Below are 23,365 nucleotides of genomic sequence, written 5' to 3' on the forward strand. Positions count from 1 at the left end.
AAACATTATTTTAAAACAATCATATTAATTTTATAAAATGCTTATCGTTTAAAAAAACTAGCATTTCACAGATCTCAAGTGGGCGCGGGTTTTCAGATACGCTTTAGTGATCTCAATTTCAAAAATCATGTTAAGAGTCGATGAACGTAGTTCAGACTGTTATATAGGTTTTTTTTCTGTTTACTTGCGTTCATCGACTCTTTTTCAACTGTCTGTTGGTTATGTTTTTATCACTTTCGTTGCGTGGTTTCTCAGATGTTTCACCAGGATCACCAAGTTCAAGTTTTCAGGAGTCAATGAACGTAGTAAAGACTATTTTTATATGGCTTGATGGTTTTTTCTTTTTTTTTTTCAGGAAAAAGTCTGTTTTTTTTCACGCACAAATTTGCTTTTTTTTTGCGGTTCGACCGTTCATTTTTTATTCAAGTTCAGTTCATTTCCTTTGTTAAAAGGAAGGCGAACTCAACTATCGAACAGCAAAAGTGTAAAGGTCACGAAAAACGTGGCCGACTTCTAGTTTCGAAAGTGGATTTAAATTATCAGATTTCCGAGCGAAGTAAAAAAAAATTAACCTATAGATATCCAGTTTTCTCAAATTGGGTTAATTTAATCAAAAAGTATTAATCATAAATTAATTTGGAAAGTTCAAAGCTATAAGGTCATATATTTTTCTTCGAAATTCTTATTTCTTTGCTTGCGTTCATGACTTTTCCAACTGTCTGTTGGCTATATTTTTAACTTCTCAAAGAAAATTGAGCATATGATGATCGGTATTGATTCAAAATTGTCTGCAAATTGACTCAAATTAAACGTTCACAAACATTCACCGAATAACCCGATCATTTAAGCTACCGTGAGTCTTCGAAATATATATTTTTTGTAGGTGACGATGGTAAATCTTTTTGATGATTGATTTCAATTTCTGATTGTAAATTATCCATGCTTGATATCTAGGTTGATTGATCCATGATATCTAAATTCCTTGTAGATGAAGTAAAGATCTTACTGTAAGTGTTTGTTTGAGGAACCCCTGGATGCGATGAAGTCGAGACAGGAGACGATGATTCATCAGCTGAAGTCGATGGAAAATGTGATGCTTGAGATGCAGAAGGCACAACAGGTAATGCAGCAGAATATCAGCAGAATCGCAGTCAAACAGGGCGTAGAATTGAATGAAGACGACTACGTGGGAGAAGTGGATGATGATGAAGATTGAAGATACGTTTATAAATAATTGTTCACCAACTAAATCGAACAAATAGTCTCAATAATCATGATAAAATATCACTGCAAAGAAATTTGAACTCGGGAAATATAATTGGACCAAAGAAAAAGAAGCAATGATTTGACTGAAGGAAAATCTAAAGAACGCTAAGAACTGTTAACAGGGTTACAGAGGGAATATCAGAAGTTAAAATCAAAACACCTTATTAATAAATAACTTGTGATAATATGCTTATTTGCACATTCATATCTAGGAGGAGTAACATTAAAGACGAAGAAAACAGGTGGAATATCTTTCTTTTCAGTTTTCTAGACGCCAAAATAATGCACATTCGACTGTTTAATTCAATGCACAGCTTGGTAAAATTTTTTATATCGTTAGTATCTTGAACTAACTTGACTGTTGTAATCTAGAATTGTTATCTTTGTTTCTGCAATTTCAAGCTATGATTTATGTTTTTTTAGTATCAAAATGAAAAAATTTTAATTGTGTATAGATTTCTCAATCATTCAAAATTGTGGTAAAAATAGTTGGTGAAAATAGTTTTCAATTCCGGATGCCTTAATTAAAATTGCTCAATTGGATTTTCAAACGAGTATTAGATGTAGTGTTTACAACATCAGTGTGAATAAACCGAAAGCTTATGTCAGTGTATAAGCCAGTCGAAAATTAGGTTGTAGCTTTCCTAAATTATGAAAAATGAAATATATTTCATTAAAATATGATCGATATTTCTAAGAAAGGCAAGATATTTAAATGGGACAGGCAAAACTGAAGCATTTTAATCTAATTTGGCCTCAAACGGAAGCTGTCTAGTTTTTCCGTTCTTATTAATTTCACAAATACGAGACAAATGCGTTTTTAATTGTTGTTGGATTCACATTTTATATCTTTTTATAATGATGCAAGCAGGGGAGGATCTAGGATTTTCTTGAAGAAAAATCGAAAATTTTGTCAACCATTTTTAAAGTCGACCAAATTGCTCTCCCAAAACACTTAAACAGACCCTGTTGTTGCCAAATTTTTGTTTGGGAAAACTTTATAAGGAGTTTTCTTTTTGACCACATTGTTACAACCACGCAATGGAAAAAGCTTTGTATTTGGGTGTTCATTTTCTAGTGTCAATGAACAAAATGAAGACACTAAGTTAGTGTGTGTTTAAGAATAATAAACGTAGTGAGTTATCTTATATAGGTCTTGCTGATTTTTTAAAAATTTTTCCAGGAAAAAGTCTTAAAATTTGTTCACGCTCAATTTTGATTTTTAGTGGTTTGATTTGTGATATCTTTTTAAGCTCAGTGCATTTCTATTTTTGAAAGCTCAAATTGTTAAGCGCTCTAATTTGATGTTTTTGCGGTTTGACTACGCTTGCAATCGAACTGAAACTGATTCACCTCCTGTTTTAACTTGAAATTGTCCGTAGTTTTGTTGCTTGAACAGTTTGATCAGAACAACAACTTGTTTTTTGCACGCCGATTGATTATTGGGAGAAACATGCTTGCGAGTAGACTTTTTTCCGGGTTAACAACTTTTTAATAGAATCAATTGGTATCTTCATTCATAATGATTTCAAATTTCTTAGAGTCTAAGCGTCAAGTCTGGAGGTAACGAATGCGCCTGGGACGCCAAAGGTGCTGGGTTCAAATCTGACGGTCTGTTTTTTTTCTAACGGAAAATAGTCCGTTTCGAAAAAAGAAATTGTCGGCTTATTATTGTCTTCTTATTCTTTGTTTCTTTTTCAGCTTAAATGCTATTGTAGAATTGTTTTTCATAAATTTTAGTACATTATAGTTGCTTTTAGTGTTTTAATTTACCTCTGCTATTAGTAATTTTACTGAACTTGACATTTTCTATTTTTGTTCCATTTAAAAATTGTATTCTGCTCCCATGATTTCGGCCTTTTTTTTCTATCAGCTTAGTGACCGATTTTTGAGTCATTACAACGGAAACATATATTTTTTGCTCACCTCTGAATCGCACAAAACGCTAAAAGTCTTAATAGAAATATAGTTTAATTGTTCACATTTTTTTTCCGGTATCGTTTTTTCTTTTTTTTTCCGGCTTGATACGTTTCGGCCTGTGTTATATCGGCTTATTGGCTTCATTTTGCGTCTTTTGACGAGCGAATTTTTTTTTGGTGCGTGTCTGTCTTTTGAGGGCGAGGGGCTTAACAACTTCTTATTGATTCTAAATTTTTTTGAGTTTTATTTCGGCTTTTTTAGTTTCCTTTGTTCGGGCTTTATAGTTTTCGGTCTGTATTATATCCGCTCAGTGGCCTCATATTGTTTAATTTGACCAGCAAATAAAGTTTTCTTAGTGCTTGTGTTTTTAGGGGTGGGGCGGACTGAATAACTTTTCAGAAGGGGGGTTTTCCGGCGAGGGGGCTTTTTAAATTTTAAACCTTGTTGATTTTTTTGTCTTAGGGAGTTTCTGACTAGATATTTTTGGCTTTGTTACCGCTGGGTACATAATCGTCCGAAGCTTATGTCAAAATCTATTGCGTTGGCATGTTTTTGTTTCAAAACTAGCTTTATTCATTTTGATAGATTCAGTTTTTTTTTACCTTTTCATTTTCTAATTTTTTTTCTGGTTTTGTATTGCAAGTGGTGCGAAGCGCAGCTTCGCCTCTGAGCTTCAAGTTCAATTTAAAGTTCTTCGCCTGATGGAACGAAGAGAAAGCTCTGCTGTACGAAAAAACAAATTGCGCATTAAAAAAAAACAAGAATTCATTTAGATTTCTCAAATGGACTTTAATGTTTAGATTTTCCAGGTTTTCTCTGATTGGGATAATTGAATGAAACAGAACTCAATGAATTTTTCTTGAAGTTCAAACAGATTAGCGGTGATAATTTTGAATAATGAAAACCTTTCAATTGAAATTTGACGCTTCCAGTTTTTGCTGGCTGTAGTGTATTTTGGGGATTATAGTTTCGAGCTGTCTTTATTTCTGTTTGGCATTCATTTGCTGAATTGAAGGAAAAAATTACAAATGGTCTAGTTTTAAAATAAAATTGAAGGTTTTACTGAAATTTTTTATTAAAAGGTTTTTTTTTCAGTAAATTTGAACGTGATTTTTTTTTTTCCTGGAACCACCAGGATTCTTCACACCAGATTCCTGGAAAACTCAAGATTTCTTGTGCGCTTTGTCTATCGGTTTTCAGCTCATTTCAATTTCATTTGTTGACTGGAAAGATCATACCGTTTTTCAATAACTAAATGCGAATGGCGCAGGAAAAAGGTAATACTTTGTTGTTTTGAAGTGGACTTTGTTTTGCAGATCTTCCAGTGAAATAAAAATTTACCTGCTCCGTTAATTGTTGTTCCGACCATTAAAAATAGGGAGGAATTTTGTGTTGGGGCGTTTTAGTTTTTTTGTTTTCCACTTAAAATCAGGTACCACAAAAAAATCATCGAACTGGGTGGAATGATATATCATAATAAAACCCTTTCAAACCACAATAATAAATTTTTCTAATTTCGAGAAAAACCGTTATGAATTTTAATTTTTGTTGAAGTTTGAGCGTCGAAAGCCATCGAGCAGGCTTATTTAAGCTTAATTAGGCCGTTTACAAAAACTTAATTATGTTTCTTTGCAATTTTACTTGACAAAATTCGCTTTTGGCGATTTTTGATGCCATTTTAATAATCATAAAATTTCTGCAACAAAAAATTGAAAAAAAAATGTGCATTTTTTTCCGGTCATTTTTTGCAAAAACTGTTCTTCGGTTTGCCTATTTTACTATGACGGTCAAATATGCCTATTATTTTATTTCATGTCAGATCTTTTTTATCACGCCACGCAGAAAAAGCTACACTAATATGAAAAAAAAATGATTAAATTTTTTAAGACTATGGTTGGAACATTGTGCTACTTGCCCAGCAACCGGCTATCCTTGTTTTTAATTTGGTTAGTTTTTTCTGAAAAACTATTCAAACAAACGATTATATCAAATGATAAAGCTTGGCTGGACAGGAGAAAATTATTTTACACCAACAAATTTTTTGAGTCCAATTTTTTTTTGTAACTCATTTGGAAGATAAATACCCCTAACATGTGAATCAATTAAACAGCTAATTTTCAGTTTCTCTATCTTGTATTATTTCTTGAGCTCTTAATTGAGAGAAAGTTTTTTTAGATGAAATGAATTTGCCCAAGCGGCTGACAAGTGTAAGAGAAGTTTCTTTAAATTTTTCCTACATTTGACGGCAACGCTTGTTAAATACCAAAAGTCAGCAAAGTGTCAATTTTACTCATTTTCACAGCATTTTTTTCAGCTCAATTTTTCTCAGAAACTGAGTTTCATCAATTAAGCTGGAAGCAACTACAGTATTATTCTGTTGGGTTTCTTTTAAACATTCGTTTACACATAAGTTGACTGAGTGAATCCGGTTCACTCACAGAAGAACAATGGGCTGCAAGCTATTGCTGGATTTGATCGGGGAGCGGAATTGAACACCTAATGATATTTAAGTTTATTTCGATTACCCGCAGCAACCGTAGTTATCTGGACAGTTTCATTGACATCCACCCATTAAGATTGAAGAACTTCTGTTGAACGTCTTCGAATTGCCAAAAAAATAGGAAAAAGAGCCCAATACACTCAATTTACTGCAGCCAAAAGTGGAAAAAAATCCAAAAATACTTTTCTGATGCTAAAAGATTTTGAGTCAAACTGGTTATGAAAGGTTAGCTGTCGCTTCAATTTTTGTCTCGCAAACTTTAACGCTCTTGATTTAAGCTTTTAACAGAATTTTTTTGTTGTTTGCAAGATATCAATTCTGTGATATCTGAATGTAAAATTTGTCATTGTTCCGACCATTGAAATTGGCGAGGAAATTTGCATTCGTGTGTGCTCTAGTTTTTTATTGTTTTGTACGCAAAATCAGGTACCACAAAAAATCATTAGAGTGACTCGAGTGATATATCTTGTTGAAGCCCTTTTCAAGAACTTGTCTAGGTTCACACCTTGATATATGAGTATTTCCAGAATTCGAACGGATTGGTAACCTAACTCAAGATAAGCTCCAGGATGATCAGAAAACAAATGAATGTTAATGTGTATTCTCTAGCTCTGAGAATTCATGCTCTCTCACTTTTTAGCCATTTCAGTCAAGGCCATCCGACGAGTTATAATAATCTAATATATATACATAGATTTGCATCAAAAGTTTGTGCCAATCCGCCTGGGTGACAGTCCTGTCTTTAAAATATTTGAGTTTTTGAGTCCTTGAAGAACTATAAGTGAGTTTATAACGTCCCGGTGGGACGAGAGTTTCAGAACCCCGTTTCCGATCTAAGCAAGCTTGTTTGGCTTTTTCTTGATTCAGGATTTTTGCTGAACTATTCGTTGCTATGATTGACAAAGGTTTGTTTGATTTTTTCCCATGTGGGTTCCGAATGGGGATATTTTTGTAATTCCGCACGGAGTAACTCTCAAAGTTTTGAAGAATTCAGCTACGTCTGACGCTAGTTTAAATGGTGTGGAAGTTTTGTCTATACGCAGTACTATTAGCGTACAATTATTTAATGTTTGTATCATGTGTTCAACTATGCCTTTATATCTGTGGTCGTCTACGGGTGTGAATAAGTTTTTTGTTGTTTTTTTTTACGGAAAACGTGATTTTTTTGCCCGACAAATTTGAGATTGGTTGCATTCTAGTTATCGCGGTCCACAGTTCTACTGAAATATACCTCGGCATAAATTTTGTCGCTATATCTGCGGTTGTGTTTGATGTGACTTCTGCCGTTGAGAGTACTGAATGTTTGTCCAGGGCAACTAAAATTAATGCGACCCTATTTACCACATCTGGCAAAGACTCTTCGAAATCTAATTTTACTTATTCATTGGGTGCGACTACCAATTCCATTAGCAAAGGTGGAGTTTTTCCTAATGCTGGCTTTATTTTTCTATTTTGCTCTGTGCAGTGTCAGCATTCTCGAGCCACTTGTACGATGTTTCCATGCATATTTTGGAACCAGACATGTTCACACAGATCAAACATCGCGGTAGCACCGAGGTGTGTCAAGTGCACGCTGTCGAGGCTTGTTTGTTGCAGTTATGAAGGTATTACGATTCGCTCGTCTATCAGGAGGCAACAGTATCTGACGTGGAGGCAATTTTCTGTACCAATAGTCTCCGCAAGCACACTTCAGCACCTCCCAGTCTGTTCCTACCGAAGTTCACAAACGGTTTCGTGTTCCGATCTTTCCGTGTGACTTCGGCTTTAAAGCTGTTTCCATGCACTTTTTTTCTGTATAGCTGTGTATCGGTTCCGCCCCTGTATCCGTCCAGCCATCCACCGTGGCCTCTACATTGTCAGTATCCTTTCGTGACAGGCCTCCAGTAGTTTTGCGGCATAGTTGTTTGCTTCAGACAAGGCAGTCATCGTCGGTGGTGTCTCATTGGGGCCATCTCTTCTATATGGTGGTGTGTAGGTTCCACCATGCGTACTCAATTTTCGTAATGCTCGCTTACTTCAACCGTTAATTTTGTTTATGCCTCCAAACGTGCTGACTTTTCCTCGTTTCTGTTGTTTAGTTTCCTGATTATGTTCGCTCCGTTTGTGTTTGTGTTAATGTCAATCTTTGTTCCTGTGATTTTTTCAGTTTTTTTTGTGTGTTTCGGTCGATTGTCTCCTCCTTTTGTCTATCTTTAGAGTTGGTATGCCTCTCAGTGAAAACAATCTTCGGAAAGTTTTGCTTTCTGGCTCTTTCCTATATGATCTCCCAAGCGTATTGTACTTCTGATTGGACAGAGTCCAAAGTCGGCTACTTTGTATCCTCGTTACTGTTCGGGAGGACGACGTCCATAATTAATACGTTGTCTTTGTTCTTCGGCTGTTCCATCTTGGATTGGATAGATTTTCTTTTCAATTTGACTCGACTCTCCAACTGATCTTAGTTTTACGATTTACCAACTCTTAGTTTAGTTTTACCAAATCATAAATTTACGATTTATGTTTTTAGTTTTTGATTATTTTTGGTGGTCAGCCAATCTCCGAGTGGATATTTTTTCTAGTGACTGTTTTTATTTGGTGCTGAATAACCAATTTAAAAGCATTTATGACTTCAAATTTCGTGGTTGCATTCTTTCGTGTTCCGCGCGCTTTTTGATCACCTGATTTGGTGCTCGCTTTTGATTGGCCAACTTGTTGAGAAGGAGGTTGTCAACCAATTCAAGATCGAAACAAACGACTTAATTGACGCCAAAAAATTTCCCCGTCGTACTCACTGGGGGTAACGCTAATCCTACCGGATTTTTCGACATAGTCTATGAGTCCAATTTTTGTTCACGCCAAATGTTTAATGTCAAAGCTGAGTGGGATCTATGAATCCACCTAGAAAAGCTGCTTTTTCGGCTTTTTGATAACTCACCTGCATGTAACCCGCTAATTAAAACTTGGTAGTCTGCATTGTTGGTAAAATCTAATAAATCTTTCAAGTGTTCGATCGCTCAATCGGCCCCTAGCATTTCTAGTTCGTTTACTAAATACTTTTCGTCTGATGAGTTTGAAAACCTCGAGGCCTAGGCATTTACTACGCAACCCTTTTCTGTACGATGCTCTCAGGCTGCTCCTAAGCCAAATGTCGATTCATCATAGACCACACGGTTCTCTATGTATTGATTGAATTGTTTGTTTTCGGTTATTTTAGATATCAATTTTAACACCTATTTAAAAGCGGTTGAATGTTCCGCTTTTCAATTTATAGTTTTGTAATTGTCTGTTTTTAGCAGTGGTTTAACGTTGTTGCTTTTTGTGCTACGTTTGGTATGTATCCGTGAGATGGTGTAAAAGTTTTCAGTTAAAAAACGTTTTTTCAGGTGCAGTGAGTTTTTCTTTTGCTTCCCTTTTTCGAATTAATAGCCAAGTGCGCTCACTATTTATGTTGTAGCCAAGCCATTCTGCTTGTTTACATGCAAGTTTGCATTTTTCGAGCCATTTCGCTAGATTATCTTCATCTAGTTTATTAATGTTTTTCATAAATGTGTTTTGTACTTCTTTTGACCCTTTTGTTACAATTAATATATCGTCTAGATATGCGTCTGTAATTTCGCAGTTTGCAAGCGTGAGAATTTTTGCTTCTTCTGTAAGGCCACTAAGTCCTGCTTGGAAATGGTATTTTCCAGTTGCATTACCTCCTGTGAGACTGAAATTGCATTGTTTCCAGATCAAGAGGGATTTTTGAGTACGCGTATCGTAGGTCTAGTGTTGACAAAAGGGTTTGTTCCTTGTCTTTCGTTTTGATGATTTGCGCAATATTGTCCACCAATAACTCGATATTAGGCATCTAGTATTTGTTTTCATGGATAAATTTGCTTATCTGTTTTGAGTTAAGTGCCACTTTTACTGCTCGATCCTTTATACCGTTGTCACAAAAAGACTGATGAATTGTTTGTCTGAAAATTTCTCGCGTTATTGATTTGCTTCCCATCTATCCTTTTGTCTAAATCCTTCTCTACTTGTTCCTGTAGATGTATTTATTGGTACGCTTCTTTCTTTTTGTTGTATCGGGGTAGCATCCTTCAGGAGTTGTGTTATCATTATGATATTTTTCAATTTTCCAATTCTTACGCATAATTGTTGAAAATTGTTTTTCACCCATTGTTTTATTTCTGGGTCTGAGTTTTCTTTTTCAGTTTGTCATGAACCAGTCTTCTGCCAATCTCTGGCAGAATGTTCCGTCCTATGATGTTCGCTTTTTGATCAAATACCTTGATGAATGGCGCTGAATGTAGTAATGGTCCAACCCCCGACTCTATTGCAACGATCAGTCGCCTTTTGGAATAATGTACTCGCCGTTTCAGCATGCCAATTGTTTTTAGCCGTATCCTCTGGTGTGATGTATTTGATTATTGCTGATATGTCATTCGCTCCCAATCTTTGTGCATTTCTTTAGTTTAAAAAGGACATCAGAATTCCTGGGTCTGCAATCGCGAATATATAATCTGTCTTTGCTTTTAGTATTTCTATTTGACTGCTTAAATCATTTTCATGAAAATTTGCTCAAAATATGTTGACTGGGATGGTTTGATAGTCGCTGGTTTTTCTCTTGATAAATTGCGCTAAAAATATGTTGACTGGGATGCTTTGATAATCGCTGGTTTTTCCTTTGATAAAATGTCATACCTTGATGTATAAGTAAATCTAGAATCGGAACGGATTGGTAAACTAACTCAAGATAAGCTCAATGATGATAAGAAAACACCTGAATGTGAACGTCTTTTCCTTAGTTCTAAGAATTCATGCTCTCTGTTACTTTTTTGCCAAATCGGTCAACACTATCCAGCGAGTTACAATTATCCAGCGAGTTACAATTATATGTATGCAGTATGAGCTTGTGCCAATCCGACCGGATGACATAGGTCTTCAGAAAAACTGGTTTGAATTTCTTGGGTTTCCGTCTATTTTTGAGCGAGTAAACCAATCGAGTTAGTTACGTTTGTTCGCTTAGCGTTTTCCCAGCAATAACATTTTTCTACAAAAATTTGAAGAACTTTGTGCAAAATTAGAAAAAAGTTAGTAAAACGTTTTTGAGGCTTTTTTATTTTTGTTTGTAATTTTGCTTTTTGAAAACAACTGATGTCAAACATGCCTATTCTTTTAATTTACACGCTTTTGTATAGTTCTTTCATCACAGCACGCACAAGGCAAGAAACGACACTTACTTGGATTTTTTTGTAGTTCTCATGATTGTGGTCGGAACATTCCGTGCTTGTTGTGGTCGGAACATCTCTGCTCTTTTTTGTGATTTGTTGAAACTTAAAGATTTTTAACAAATTTAAAATTTGGGGTCGTTGATGGGTGCAAAAGTTCAAGCTGTAAGGAAACGTAAGCGGGCAATTTGTCCGGCTCAAAACCTTTCCAAGTTTTTGTCCACTAAATATTATTGGCACACTTTTTACTATTCCAAACGAAATTCAAAAAAATTAAGCTTTTGAAATCTTCTTTTTTTTGTAATATAAACTAATTCAGTCACAAATTAAATTGAAATGAGGAATCAAAAGAGCGTGAAAAGTCAAACTGGTCTTACATGATTTTTTTTTCTAAAAAAAAATTGAGATAAAAACGCATTTAAGATTATTGTCACTCCAAAGATATTGTTTATTTAATCAATTGGTTCTTAACAGGGGCGGATCTAGGATTTTATCGAGGGGGGAGCGGATTTTTAAAAAAAATTGATTCATTTTCTGAGGTCTCTCAAATCAGTATAAAAACTATAATTCGACTAAATTTTGAGAAAATTTTCAAAAAAAAGTGTTTTTAGGCACTTTTTGCAACATTATGACCAAAAAAATTGCGTTCCTTCGGCACGCGATCACCCTTAAAACCAGTAAATTTGGGCGCCACAAGCTCTTTTAGAAAAATTTAAGGGTCAGTCAGCCAAAAACAGAAATCTGAAAATAGTACATAGGGGGACACTTTGTGTCGGTAGGGGGTCGAATCTCTGAGGGAGGGGGGGGGGGGGGGGGAGTCGAGGGTCATCCGCATAGCCGCTGCCTCCCACCGATTGTGATTCCAATGATTACTGAATTGTTTCAAATAATCAAAGCAATATATTTCATTCAGTGAAAATCAATGAGCAACATGCATCGTGAAGAAAAGTCTCATTGAATGAATTTTCAAGTCGTCGTAATGAAAATTAGTCAGCTTGTTGTGATTCTTACCATTTGTTTTATTTCACTAATTACTTTAAAGTATCTTAACTGGTTAATCTTGATTTGACCTTGCTATCTTCATTCTCTCCGACGGAGAGAATGACCGCTCACTTTTTAATGTTTTAACTTAGAGATTAATTCACTTTTTAAACATATCTTATTTGTAACTAAGTAGAATTAACCGTAACAAAGGAACATTTTATCATGGCGCAGTCAAACAGCAACGAATCAAACGTGAGAGGTATACCTTCATTTTGGCAGAACCACACAGTGGACCCACCAATTCCTTGGGAAGAGTGGAGCGATCTATTCCAGCTAGCGATAATCGCAAAAGAGAATATCGACATCGAAAATCTCTTGAATCCAACGGAACGATATCACCCACCTCCCCCAACATTGGAAAATCCGCCGGAAAACGAATCCGACGCTCAAAAAACATCACGCATCGAGAGGAATATCCAAGAACAAAAGAGATTCGATGATGAAGAAATGGCCTCAATAAAGTTAGAAACCAAGAAATTCAACGGTATGAGACTGGAAGAGGCGGACAAAAAAATAAGATCCATACTTTATCTAGCCCTTGGAAACGAAGGAAAGAAAATATTCGGCCAGAAGTTCACAAGAGTCAAAGTTCTACAAATTTCTTTCAAAGAATTTTGGGACAATTTGTCCACAGCTTTTGTGAGAAAAACAAACATAACCTTCGAAAGACACAAACTCTTAAACAGAAAACAGAGGGACAGAGAATCATTAGAACAATTCTGGGGGGCACTGGCTGAAATGGCAAAACGATGTAACATTCCCACAGAAGAAGATGAATGGATTAGAGATATTTTTAATAATAACATGAAGAATTCAGATATCCAACGGAAACTTCTCACGGAAACCTTACCGCCACTAGAAGCCTTAAACGTAGCCCTGATTGATGAAAAAGGAATTACAAACCACATAAAGATGGCGAGTACTTTTAAATCCAGCGGATATTCTTCCAACAAATCTTTTAATCATTTTAATGTAAAAAGAGAACCCACCCTAAACATCGAAAGAAACAACACATGTATGAAATGCGGCGGAAGTTTTACAAAAGGACATCTAGCGGTTTGCCCTGCTAAAGATACAACATGTACGACTTGTAAATATCGAGGACATTTTACTAGACTTTGTAAATCACGCCGTAAAAATGTAAATATTGTGGATAGCCAAATTGTAAATAATACGGATCATCATTATCCTTCGGAACAATCAGATGTACATATTGACCACGCTAATAGAGAATGCTGTGGAGTAATAAATGCATGGTCAGAGTCTGGACAAAGCGATAACGACGATTACTCAGTATTAAACGTAACAACTATCTACGATGATCAAGGAAAGGAGATGAAGAAACTACTAAATATCGGCTTAGGAAATGAAAACCAAGTAATTCTTAACATACAGGTGGATTCAGCAAGCCCTGTAAGCTTCCTTAAACAGAATGTGTTACACGAGTTGAGACTACGAGACCCCTACGTGAAAATATATCCAGTGGATAAAGCTACCAAGGAACTCTATTGTGGATTTACGAACAATGCAATAAATATCACTGGAAAAGTAATTGTCCCAATTTTCTCAAATGGATGGTCCCACAAGGAATGCCACTTCTTTCTAACTCAAGGCCATGATAGAAACATCTTGGGAAACGACAATTTACCAAAAGTCGGAATCGAAGTTTCACAAAAACAATACGCAACACTCACCAACAAGAGAACTTGTAAGTTTATCAATTCCGTTACTTCACTTGACATAGATAATGAAATAGAAATGATTGGAAAAACCTTCAAACAACTATTCCTTCGGATTGGAAAAATAAAGAACCAAACAAAAATAACACATTTTCATGAATCATTAAAGCCAATTCAACTAAAAGGCAGGAGGGTCCCTTTACACTTACTAGACTCAGTAAAAACAGAATTATACAGGCTTAAATCCGAAGGACACATCAAAAATTTAGAAAACTGTGACGAGGACAGATTTATTAGTCCGATAGTTATTACTTGTAAAAAAGACAAATCGATAAAGTTAGCCCTTGATTCAAAATTCATCAACAAACAAATATACAAGAACAAATATCAGATGCCTAATATACACGAATTAGTTGATAACGTGGCGGCTCAAATTTCGGACAATTCCGCCGGAGAAGTATGGTTTACAAACCTAGACCTAAAGAACGCATATAGTCAACTCGCACTGGACAATTTTACTAGCAGCCAATGCAACTTTAGTCTAGTCGGCGGAGATATAACAGGCACTTATCAATTTTTAACGGGTTTTTACGGACTCGGCGATATGCCAAACGAGTTTCAGAGAGTCATGGACTCAACTTTGGGAAACATTCCTTTTACAAATTGCTACCTCGACGATATATTAGTCGCTTCCAAAGGAAGTTTTAACGATCACAAGAAAATCGTTTACAAAATTTTATCAACGTTAGACACTTACAATTTCGCAGTTAAATGATCGAAGTGCAAATTCTTCCAAAAAGAAATTGAATGGCTCGGTTTTAAAATATCGAAATCAGGAATCGCCCCATTATTCGATAAAACCAAGGCAATCAAAGATATTCCAACCCCAAAGAATCTAAAAGAATTAAGATCATTCTTCGGGTCAACTAATCAGTACATTAAATTTGTACCAAATCTAGCATCCCTCGGAAGCCCGCTTAGACCTCTTTTAAACAAGAAGTCAATTTTCCTTTGGAATGAAGATCACTCAAAAGCTTTTGTCAAGATTAAATCTGAAATAGTAAATCTTACCGAAAACACTCATTTCGACGTAAAAAAGCCCACGAGAGTAAAAACAGATGCTTCACATAATGGATTAGGTGCATCACTTGAACAACTTCATGAGAAAGTTTGGAAAACAGTGTCATTTGCTTCAAGATTTTTAAATCCGCACGAATCGAAATATTCAACAAACGAATTAGAGTTATTAGGAGTTGTATGGGCGGTTGAACATTACAAAAATTATCTCTATGGCTCCGAATTTGAAATTATCACCGACCACAAAGCTCTCCTTTCCGCTTTGTCACCAAATCACGGAAACAAAACATACCATAGCCGATTGACAAGATGGGTAGATCGTCTCCTACCATTCAATTTTACTATCAAACACTTAGCGGGAAAAGATATGGGTTTTACAGACTTAATTTCAAGAACTCCTTCGGGTAAAGCAATTCCCTCATCACACTACGACGAAGAATTTGTAGTTGCTACTACCAAAAAAATATATAGTGCACTCAACCCTTCGGATAATGAAAATCCATTACGTAATTCAATTAATTCGATTTCGGAAAATTCCCATTACATGAAATTACGAAATCACGTAATAATCACAGCATTGAATTTCGTCAGCTCTTCCATTTCAATCTGCAATCAAAAACATTATAGAACAGAACTTTGTAATTCTAAATGTATTCCTCCGGATTTATCAAACACTGATTTTACTAAAATTATCCTATCAAATTCAGCCTTTATCTATTTTTTAATCTTTAACAGTAGCTTAATTAGTAATCCTTCGGATCTCAAACTTATAAATAGTGTAAATATGTCAAATAACCAAATTGTAGTAAATCCTTCCACTTCCGGGATACAGGTCTCTATCGATTTTCAAATTTCATCAGAACACAAGAAGTTAGTAACTAAATTCCGAGAAAATCTCAAGTTACCCGAAAGACCTTTGGATTTAAATACATTATTCAATGCAAAATTGGTCGCTTTATTAACGGAAGATGATGAATTATTAAACCCAATTGTTAAAGCTCTACAGAAAAAAGTAGATAACATCAATGCGAATTCCCGTTATCTACACCAATTTTCGAAAGAACTTCATGAATCCGACGGACTATTATATATGGATGGAAAATTAGTTATTCCGTTTACACTTAGAAACGCCGTTTTAAAAACATTACATGAATCCCACCCTGGCCAATTCGGTATGAAATACGTGGCACAATACATTTGGTGGCCACACATATATCGACAAATTTACTTCCATGGGATTAATTGCACACAATGCACGCAAACCGGTAAGAACATAAAAAGCATCATTCCAACTTCACAAATTAGTGAACTTCCCACCTTATTTGAACCTAATGAGGAAATAAATCTTGATTTTGCCGGCCCACTAGATAACAACTGGGGAAACAATAAATACATCTTATTGTGTATAGACCGTTTTTCAAAATTCCCTTCAGCAAAAATTACATCTTCAACGTCATCAAACACAGTAATCGAATTTCTTCAAGATTATTTTAATCTCCATGGGATTCCAAAATCTATTCGGGTCGACCACGCATCCTGCTTTACTAGTCAGGATTTTAAATTATTTTGCAATTCTCTTAATATCAAACTAATATTCTGTACAGTTGGGGACCATCGTTCTAACGGTCTTGTAGAAAAACTTGTTCATACTGTAAAAATCAAATTATTAGCAATGTCACTGGATCAACAAAAACCCACATTACAAACCGCCATTTCGAAAATCATTTGGAATCTACGATCTTCCTTCCAATCCAAAATTAAATGCTCACCGTTCGAAATACACTTTAATAGAAAACCGAACACGATCTGGAAGCAATTGGCATCTAATAATTTATCCGGTGGATTTTTAGACAAAGAGAAGTCGATCTTAAGCAGAGAAAGGGCCCTCGACTGGAACGCTGACGATCGGGTAGAGGACGGATACAAAGACTCCCTCATACAGAAAAAGAACCAGTGACCATTGGAGAAAGGCTATGATTCAGACCTTCCCACTACTTCAAAACCTCAATCAGCCCGAGTGTCCTTAAACAGTCCGTTTAAAGGTAAATTACTACGGAAAACTAACAGAAGTATAAACAGAAATCCCTTCTATAAACAACTAGGTCAGAAAATAATAAACTCAACAAAATCCACGGTCGAATTATCCGACGGAAAAATTATTAGAAAATCGGACATCGCCATTCCAAAGTCTAAATCTTCTACAATTCGTTCATTCAAAGGAAATATCTCCTTTCCTTTTTTCTCTAACGCTGATTTACAAGTAGGTCCAAGAAAGTCATACAAATCGAAGACACAACAGACGCGGAAACCAGACACTAAGTCAGGAAGACAAACAGTGTCGCTCACCCCGGTCACCACCAGATCTAGAGGAACGAACCAGCCTTCAAAATCCAACAAATCGAAGAAGAACCAAAATAAAGCCTCGTCGTTGAATACTGGATACCTAGCAGGTGACGAATCAATGTTTATTCCGTCGGATACGTCGGACATTAGCGATTGGGAATGGATTGCGGGAGGTTTCCCATGTAGAGAAATGATAAGAAAACGCTTCATTTCAGATAACGACAATTTTAAAAAAGAACCTACCTCATCATTAGATCCTAAAACATATCAAACTAATATAAAACCTGAGATTTTAGACGAACAATCTCAACCCTCGGACACAGCGGAATGCCCAATTAGCATAAAACCAGCACTTCAAACTACCTCACATCCACCTGACGAACCTTCTACGGCTACGACAACGGAGCCGCCAAACATTCCTTCGGATTGGACAAAACCATTGGTGGGAGAAAAACCGGTCGATTTTCCAGTTTTCGAAATAGAGGACTCCTCAGACGAAATTGGAACCAGCGAGGATAGACATCCTAAGGAAACTAATACCACCGGTAATGAACTTATTTTAAGACGTTCAAGCCGAAATGTTGGCCCCCCTAAATTCTATGGTAAGCGATATTTCATAGATATTATAGATGAGCTAGAAAACCAACCAGGCTCCGCTATTAATCCTATATCTCTGGACGAGGATGACAGCTCGAGCTCCCCCACACAAACTTTCAGAGAGAATCCCTTGGATAATCAGACCAACATTTGCAACACACTACCGGAAGACAGTACACCGGACCTAGCTTACACCCAATCTCCCGATCGATTCTCCATCGCCTCTACTGACGATTCTCTGAGAGATGCCGTGAACTGTTTTGAAAATTACATAGACTTAGATAGTGAAATTTTCAACGCCGAGCTGGAAAAATTTATGGAAGGGGACAGCTAAACTCATTCAAATTTTAAAACTCACATTTAGTCATTTATAATCTGTACTAGTATTTTGTCTAAAGCGCAATTAGTGCTTACTTAGCTGTAACTACGGATTACAATCCGCCGGATTTAGGAAATTTATTATCCTCTATAATTTAGTCATTCCTTTGGAGCATCAAAATGACATTTGTTATACTGTGCAGTATCTAAAATTTCATTTTGTTGGACTTCTCGAGAGGGAGAAAAAGGGATTGATAACATGTTAGGTACCATGGCGCTTAGTAACTTAAATTTTTTCCCACTAAGGGGAATGTTGTGATTCTTACCGTTTGTTTTATTTCACTAATTACTTTAAAGTATCTTAACTGGTTAATCTTGATTTGACCTTGCTATCTTCATTCTCTCCGACGGAGAGAATGACCGCTCACTTTTTAATGTTTTAACTTAGAGATTAATTCACTTTTTAAACATATCTTATTTGTAACTAAGTAGAATTAACCGTAACAAAGAAACATTTTATCACAGCTCAAACGGTCTCACACAGTAAATCAGTCACATCGTAGCTCGAGCACTCGGTTTTCTGAAGTTTTCCGCTATGAACCATGATGCAAGTTTGTTCATTGCTGACAGCTTCAATGTTTCCAATACTCCAATCGAACCATTTGTTCGGGTTTTTGATTATGTTGCTGGAGTTAACGCGATTAATCAAAGTTGGTTCTCCAGATTGGAAACTGACTTCCCAGTTCAACCAGAAGATGAAATCAGAAGGAATGAAATCAGGACATAGACTGTTTATACAGAAGTAGTGAATATGCGAAAACATTTCGCAGTCAAGATAGTTTTTAAGCGCATTGGCAGCATTGTCGAAATTGAACCTTTTCTCACCATTTACAGTTGATGAAGCGTGAATATTGTTATCGCTCATTGCCTCTTTTTTGTCATCCTTGTGATATTTGTAAAACAATCCAGTGCACGGCCTGCTCACGCCATAGTCAATATGTGCATTCGTGCACTCTCGCGTGCGCATGCAGTCGATAGGTTGTATTCCTATGCAAGTCTCGTGTTGAAATCGAACAGGGTGAGTACTCCAATCTGACCACTCTTTCTGAGCAATTTTCGAACCCAAATGGCAATGAGTCCCCGTTTGCTCTTCAACTGATATCAAGTGAGCATTATTTTAGTGCCTTTTTTGCAACATGAATTTTGAAATGGAAAAAAAACTATTTACGATGGAAAACGAAACATTTTGGATCATTTTGGGAAAAACTCTGGGGAGGATCTAAGATTTTCTCGAGAAATTTTTGTTAAAATTCTAAGGTTGGTCGGCCGAAAGGGGATGCCGTAAATTAATATCAAAGGGGGGGGGGGGCGCGTTGGTTGCTGAGTGGGTCGAACCCTACCTGATTTTATTTGCTAAATTCCTTAAAATTGGCGCCCGTTATGCATCTTCATTTAAAACAATTCGGCTTCCAATTTTCAGCCTATTTTTTATAGTTCTTTCAATAAAGTTTCGAGATCTTACAAGGATCCTCATATTTGCTGCGCAGCTCTTCTGTCAAACTTTCTACCTCGCTTTACAACAAAAACAAATCATTTTGGCTGGAGTAATCAGTGGTCACTATAAACTATTTAAAACAATACTCTACCGTTTTCTAAACACTCAATTCCTTTGCCGTTAACTCTGAAAGAGAATAGAGTAACGCCAATCAATGGTTGCAGCTTTGAGGTCATCAATCCATCGTCATTTGTAGAGTTCCTGTAGTCCTCGGAAAGCAAAAAGCATATCCTACCAGTTCCAAATGCGCTACTTACACAAGATTCACTGCGAAGACATTTCAAAAGACACGAAGATCTCGAGACTCCATATAATTGAATCAGAATATATTCTCTTTGCAAGAATACATTCGGAAAGCTGTCGTAAAATGCGACTCTCTGAGTGCGCGAATATAAAGCTGGAAGTGGAATAAAAAACAGAAGTGCTAGCCGTAGCATTTCAGTTCGAGTTTTTGCCGCCAAATTGAAGCTATTCTGATGCTTTGATCAATTAAATGGTGCTTTAAGTTTGAAGAAACCAGCTGCCTCGGTAAAAAAACAATCTAAATTCTTCCGGCTCAATTCCAGCTTCAATGATTTTTGAAATATGCCCATATTTTCAGAATTCATTATTTAATTTTCAATACTAGTTCCTCTCAAGCAAGCTCCAATCTATAGCAGTTTTTTTCTCATGTTTTCTTGAAAAATGTTCTGTTACCCATTTATCTTACGTTGAAAAAAAAACAAGTCAGTTATTTAAAGTTATCAAAAATAGTTAGTTTCTTCGGTGCTGAACGAATTTTTCAACGGAATTAATTTGGCCAGTTGCAGAAGAAAATAGCAAAAAAAGCATATAAAAAATCTTGAGAACAACTTAGCGTTCTCACTTTTTAAAAAACTTGTGTCCAAAAAGCTAAAAGCTAGTTGTTCAATCCAAGGGCGGACTTAGAGGGGGTCGGACGTCCCCCTCCCTCAGGGATTCGGCCCCCTGTTGACCAAAAGGGTCCCCCTTTGTACTATTTTGAGATATCCGTTTTTTGTGACTGACCCCTAAATTTTCTCAGGGCGGCTTCGGCGGCAATATATACTAGTTTTGAGGGGGAAGCGCGCGCCAAAAAAACGCCTACAAATTTTTCAAAAAAACCTAAAAACGCCGTTTTTGGCCTGCTTTTTCAAAATTTTGCCTGTGGCTCAGAAATGTTGGCAAAAACAGAGTCTTTTTAGTGCTCCGGGTGAGCTCAAAAAATCAATATGGTCGACCTTGAAAATCCTAGATCCGCTCCTGTTTCAATCAGTTACCCTGTATCTCTGAATATAATGAATCTTTTTCAGACAAAAATTTTTTCTATAAAGTTTTTCTAAACCAATTTTTTTGCTTTCCGCGACTATTTTTTGCAATATGTTTCCTTTTTGCTATCCGTTTTGAAAATGACTGTTGAACTGGAAGGTGAAACAATTAATAGAATGGTCTAAAAGCAGAAAAAGAGGCAAATTGTGACTTAAACGTGCTAATCGATAAAATGATCATTGCTAAAAATTAAATGATATCATTAAAAATGATTTGAGTATTTTGATCATGTTTTTTGCCCAAAAAAAGCTTGATGGAAATTTTCAATTCATAGATAATGTGCTCTTTTCATTAGTAGTAATGACCAGTAGAATTCATGCTTTTATCGTTTAGCACGTATAGTTCATTACTTGTACGTTTTTCCGCTCTTGGACCATTTTGTTTCGGCTCCGCCTTCGAGATACACAGTCATCTTCATTACGGAAAGCAAAACAGAAACTTATTGCGCGAAGTTTGGCTTAGAAACAATTTATAATCTGGAGAAAAGTGGCGTTGATTCTTCCAACTTTTGTTCATAATAAGGCTAGTAGTCCTTATTATGATCAAAAGTTGGAAGAATCAACGCCACTTTTCTCCAGATTACAAATTGTTTCTAAGTTTTAGCTAAGTTTTTTAGCAGACCGGATTTTTAGCAGACTGATTTTTTAGCATACTCAGAACAATTAATAACAAAAAACTTGAACTTCAAAAGCGGTCTTCACAGGAAAGGAACCCTTGCTCCGCTTTGTTCTGCGTTTATATTCGACATGAGAAGAATTGTGCGCAAATCAGTGTTTACCGATGAAATATTGATGCGCTTTGAATTTTGTCGTTGACAAACCGTGAGATGATTGTCTTAATTAGGGAAACTCAACCCCAAATTACGCCTCGTTCTACTTCAGTCAATCATTTAGTTGCTCAATTGCCTAAGTTATCAATCAAAGTCTACTAAGAGACCTTTTTTTCCATTTTCATGCTACAAACAAAAACCCGGTCTGCTAAAAAAAACAGTCCTCTACTAGTAACATTGTTAAATTTAATGAGGGCGTTTTTTGGGCTTAACATCAGAATTACATAAATTTTAAAGACACGAAGAATTGATGAAAAAACTCCTCGTTTTTGAGATAACTGTTTTGAAACAAAAAGTTGTAAGTTAATGCTCACAACATTTTTTGCTCAGAAAATTTCTGAACTGTCGTGACGCTGCCGTGCCGCTGGACTAGCGCTATAACCGACTCAAAAGCTCTCACACTATTACTTCCTATTTAAACCAAGCTGACCTTTGTTTGTGGTGTTGTATGAAAGTTGGTAAAAAACAAATTGTAGAAAAATTTGTCCTACCTGAGAGATAATTTTTAAACCAAGTATCTGGCTCGTTTTCACACGTCTGTGAGCGAATAAATGTTTTAATTATTTAAAATCAAAAGAGGAAAAAATTAAAACTTTAAAGGTTGTGAACAAGGCGCGCGCATAAAAGAACTTCAAAATTTTTTCTAGCCTCGCTCTAAAATATATGCCTAGTTTCTTCTTAATCCCAAATTTTTTCTCTAAGCTTAAGTTGAGAACCAAAAATGGCAATGATGAAATCATTCAATTCACGAAACGGTACAACTCACAAAACTTTTGAAATAAGAGCTGATTATTGTTCCGACTTTTGATACGAAAGTAACGGAATATTTGTGCTCGGATGCGTTTTTTTCATCAGACAAATTTCGACTTTTTAACTAGCAATTTTTGACGGAATTTTTTTAATATATCATTCAAAAGATATTGTTATCCTGAGCTTAAATTTGTAAAAAATATTTCACCTGTGATCATTTTTCGTAAAAATATGGGGGTTTAAAGATTGCCATTTTGGCCAGTTTGGGACAATTGCGCTATTAACGCGTAAATGGAGGTTTAATCCGTCCTAAAAATCAATACAAATTGGTTGAAAGAAGCTTATTTGCCATATTCATGTTATTAAATTATTTTCTTATTATTGTGTTTCTTATGTTATTACCGCTCCATAAACCTTAAAAGGCAGTCCGAACATTCAAGGCTTCGCCCTGATACGAGCAGTCTTGTTAAACTTTCGTGTTAGCACGCAACAACAAAATGTTTCGAGTTTGCATGGGGTTGGCTAGTAAATTAGACGACAAGTAAACAAGAAGATCCAGAAAAAGCTTATTTTAGAAATAACTTGCGTTCGAATTGGGGGAAAATAGTTTACAGTCTGTATTTAACTTTTGGTTGAGTAAACACTGATTGTCCGACCGCAAATCAGATTATTAATGTCATAGTTTTATAACTTTTGCATTTCACAAATGTACATGTACAATACTTTTTCGATTTGATGTTGAAAATCAACCATAGTAATTTGGACCAGTTATGTAATATAATAAGCTTTTCATTTTCGTGCTCCTCATTTTAAACCAATAAATTTTGCTGGCCCAGTTCTTATTATCTACAATTACAAAGAGTTGTAGTAAACGTTTAATTTTTTACAATAGTTTTTGTTTTGCTTGTCGTCTAGTTTCTAGTCCTCGCATAGGAGTGATGTTCTGACACTATTTTCGCTGGGTGA

General features: G+C 35.9%; 2 protein-coding genes across 5 annotated transcripts in view; both read left to right on the forward strand.

Moving 5' to 3' along the window:
* The window catches only part of LOC134844256 (DNA polymerase delta catalytic subunit-like), a 471,945-nt gene that overhangs the window by 139,945 nt on the left and 308,635 nt on the right, over positions 1-23,365 (forward strand). For 3 of the 4 annotated variants that reach the window (XM_063860850.1, XM_063860859.1, XM_063860867.1), the window contains one exon: positions 1,025-1,807. The exons of the other annotated variant lie outside the window; for it this stretch is intronic. In XM_063860850.1, coding sequence (XP_063716920.1) covers positions 1,025-1,216 — 192 coding nt within the window. In that variant the 3' untranslated portion in view covers positions 1,217-1,807. Of the gene's footprint in view, positions 1-1,024; positions 1,808-23,365 lie in introns of those variants that run through there. 4 annotated transcript variants of the gene reach the window in all.
* Positions 1-23,365, forward strand: part of LOC134844317 (large ribosomal subunit protein eL32-like) — a 386,626-nt gene that overhangs the window by 139,941 nt on the left and 223,320 nt on the right. The gene's annotated exons all lie outside the window — the stretch shown is intronic.

Source organism: Symsagittifera roscoffensis, chromosome 1 (genome assembly GCF_963678635.1).
Source record: "Symsagittifera roscoffensis chromosome 1, txSymRosc1.1, whole genome shotgun sequence".
Classification (NCBI taxonomy): Eukaryota; Metazoa; Xenacoelomorpha; order Acoela; family Convolutidae; genus Symsagittifera; species Symsagittifera roscoffensis.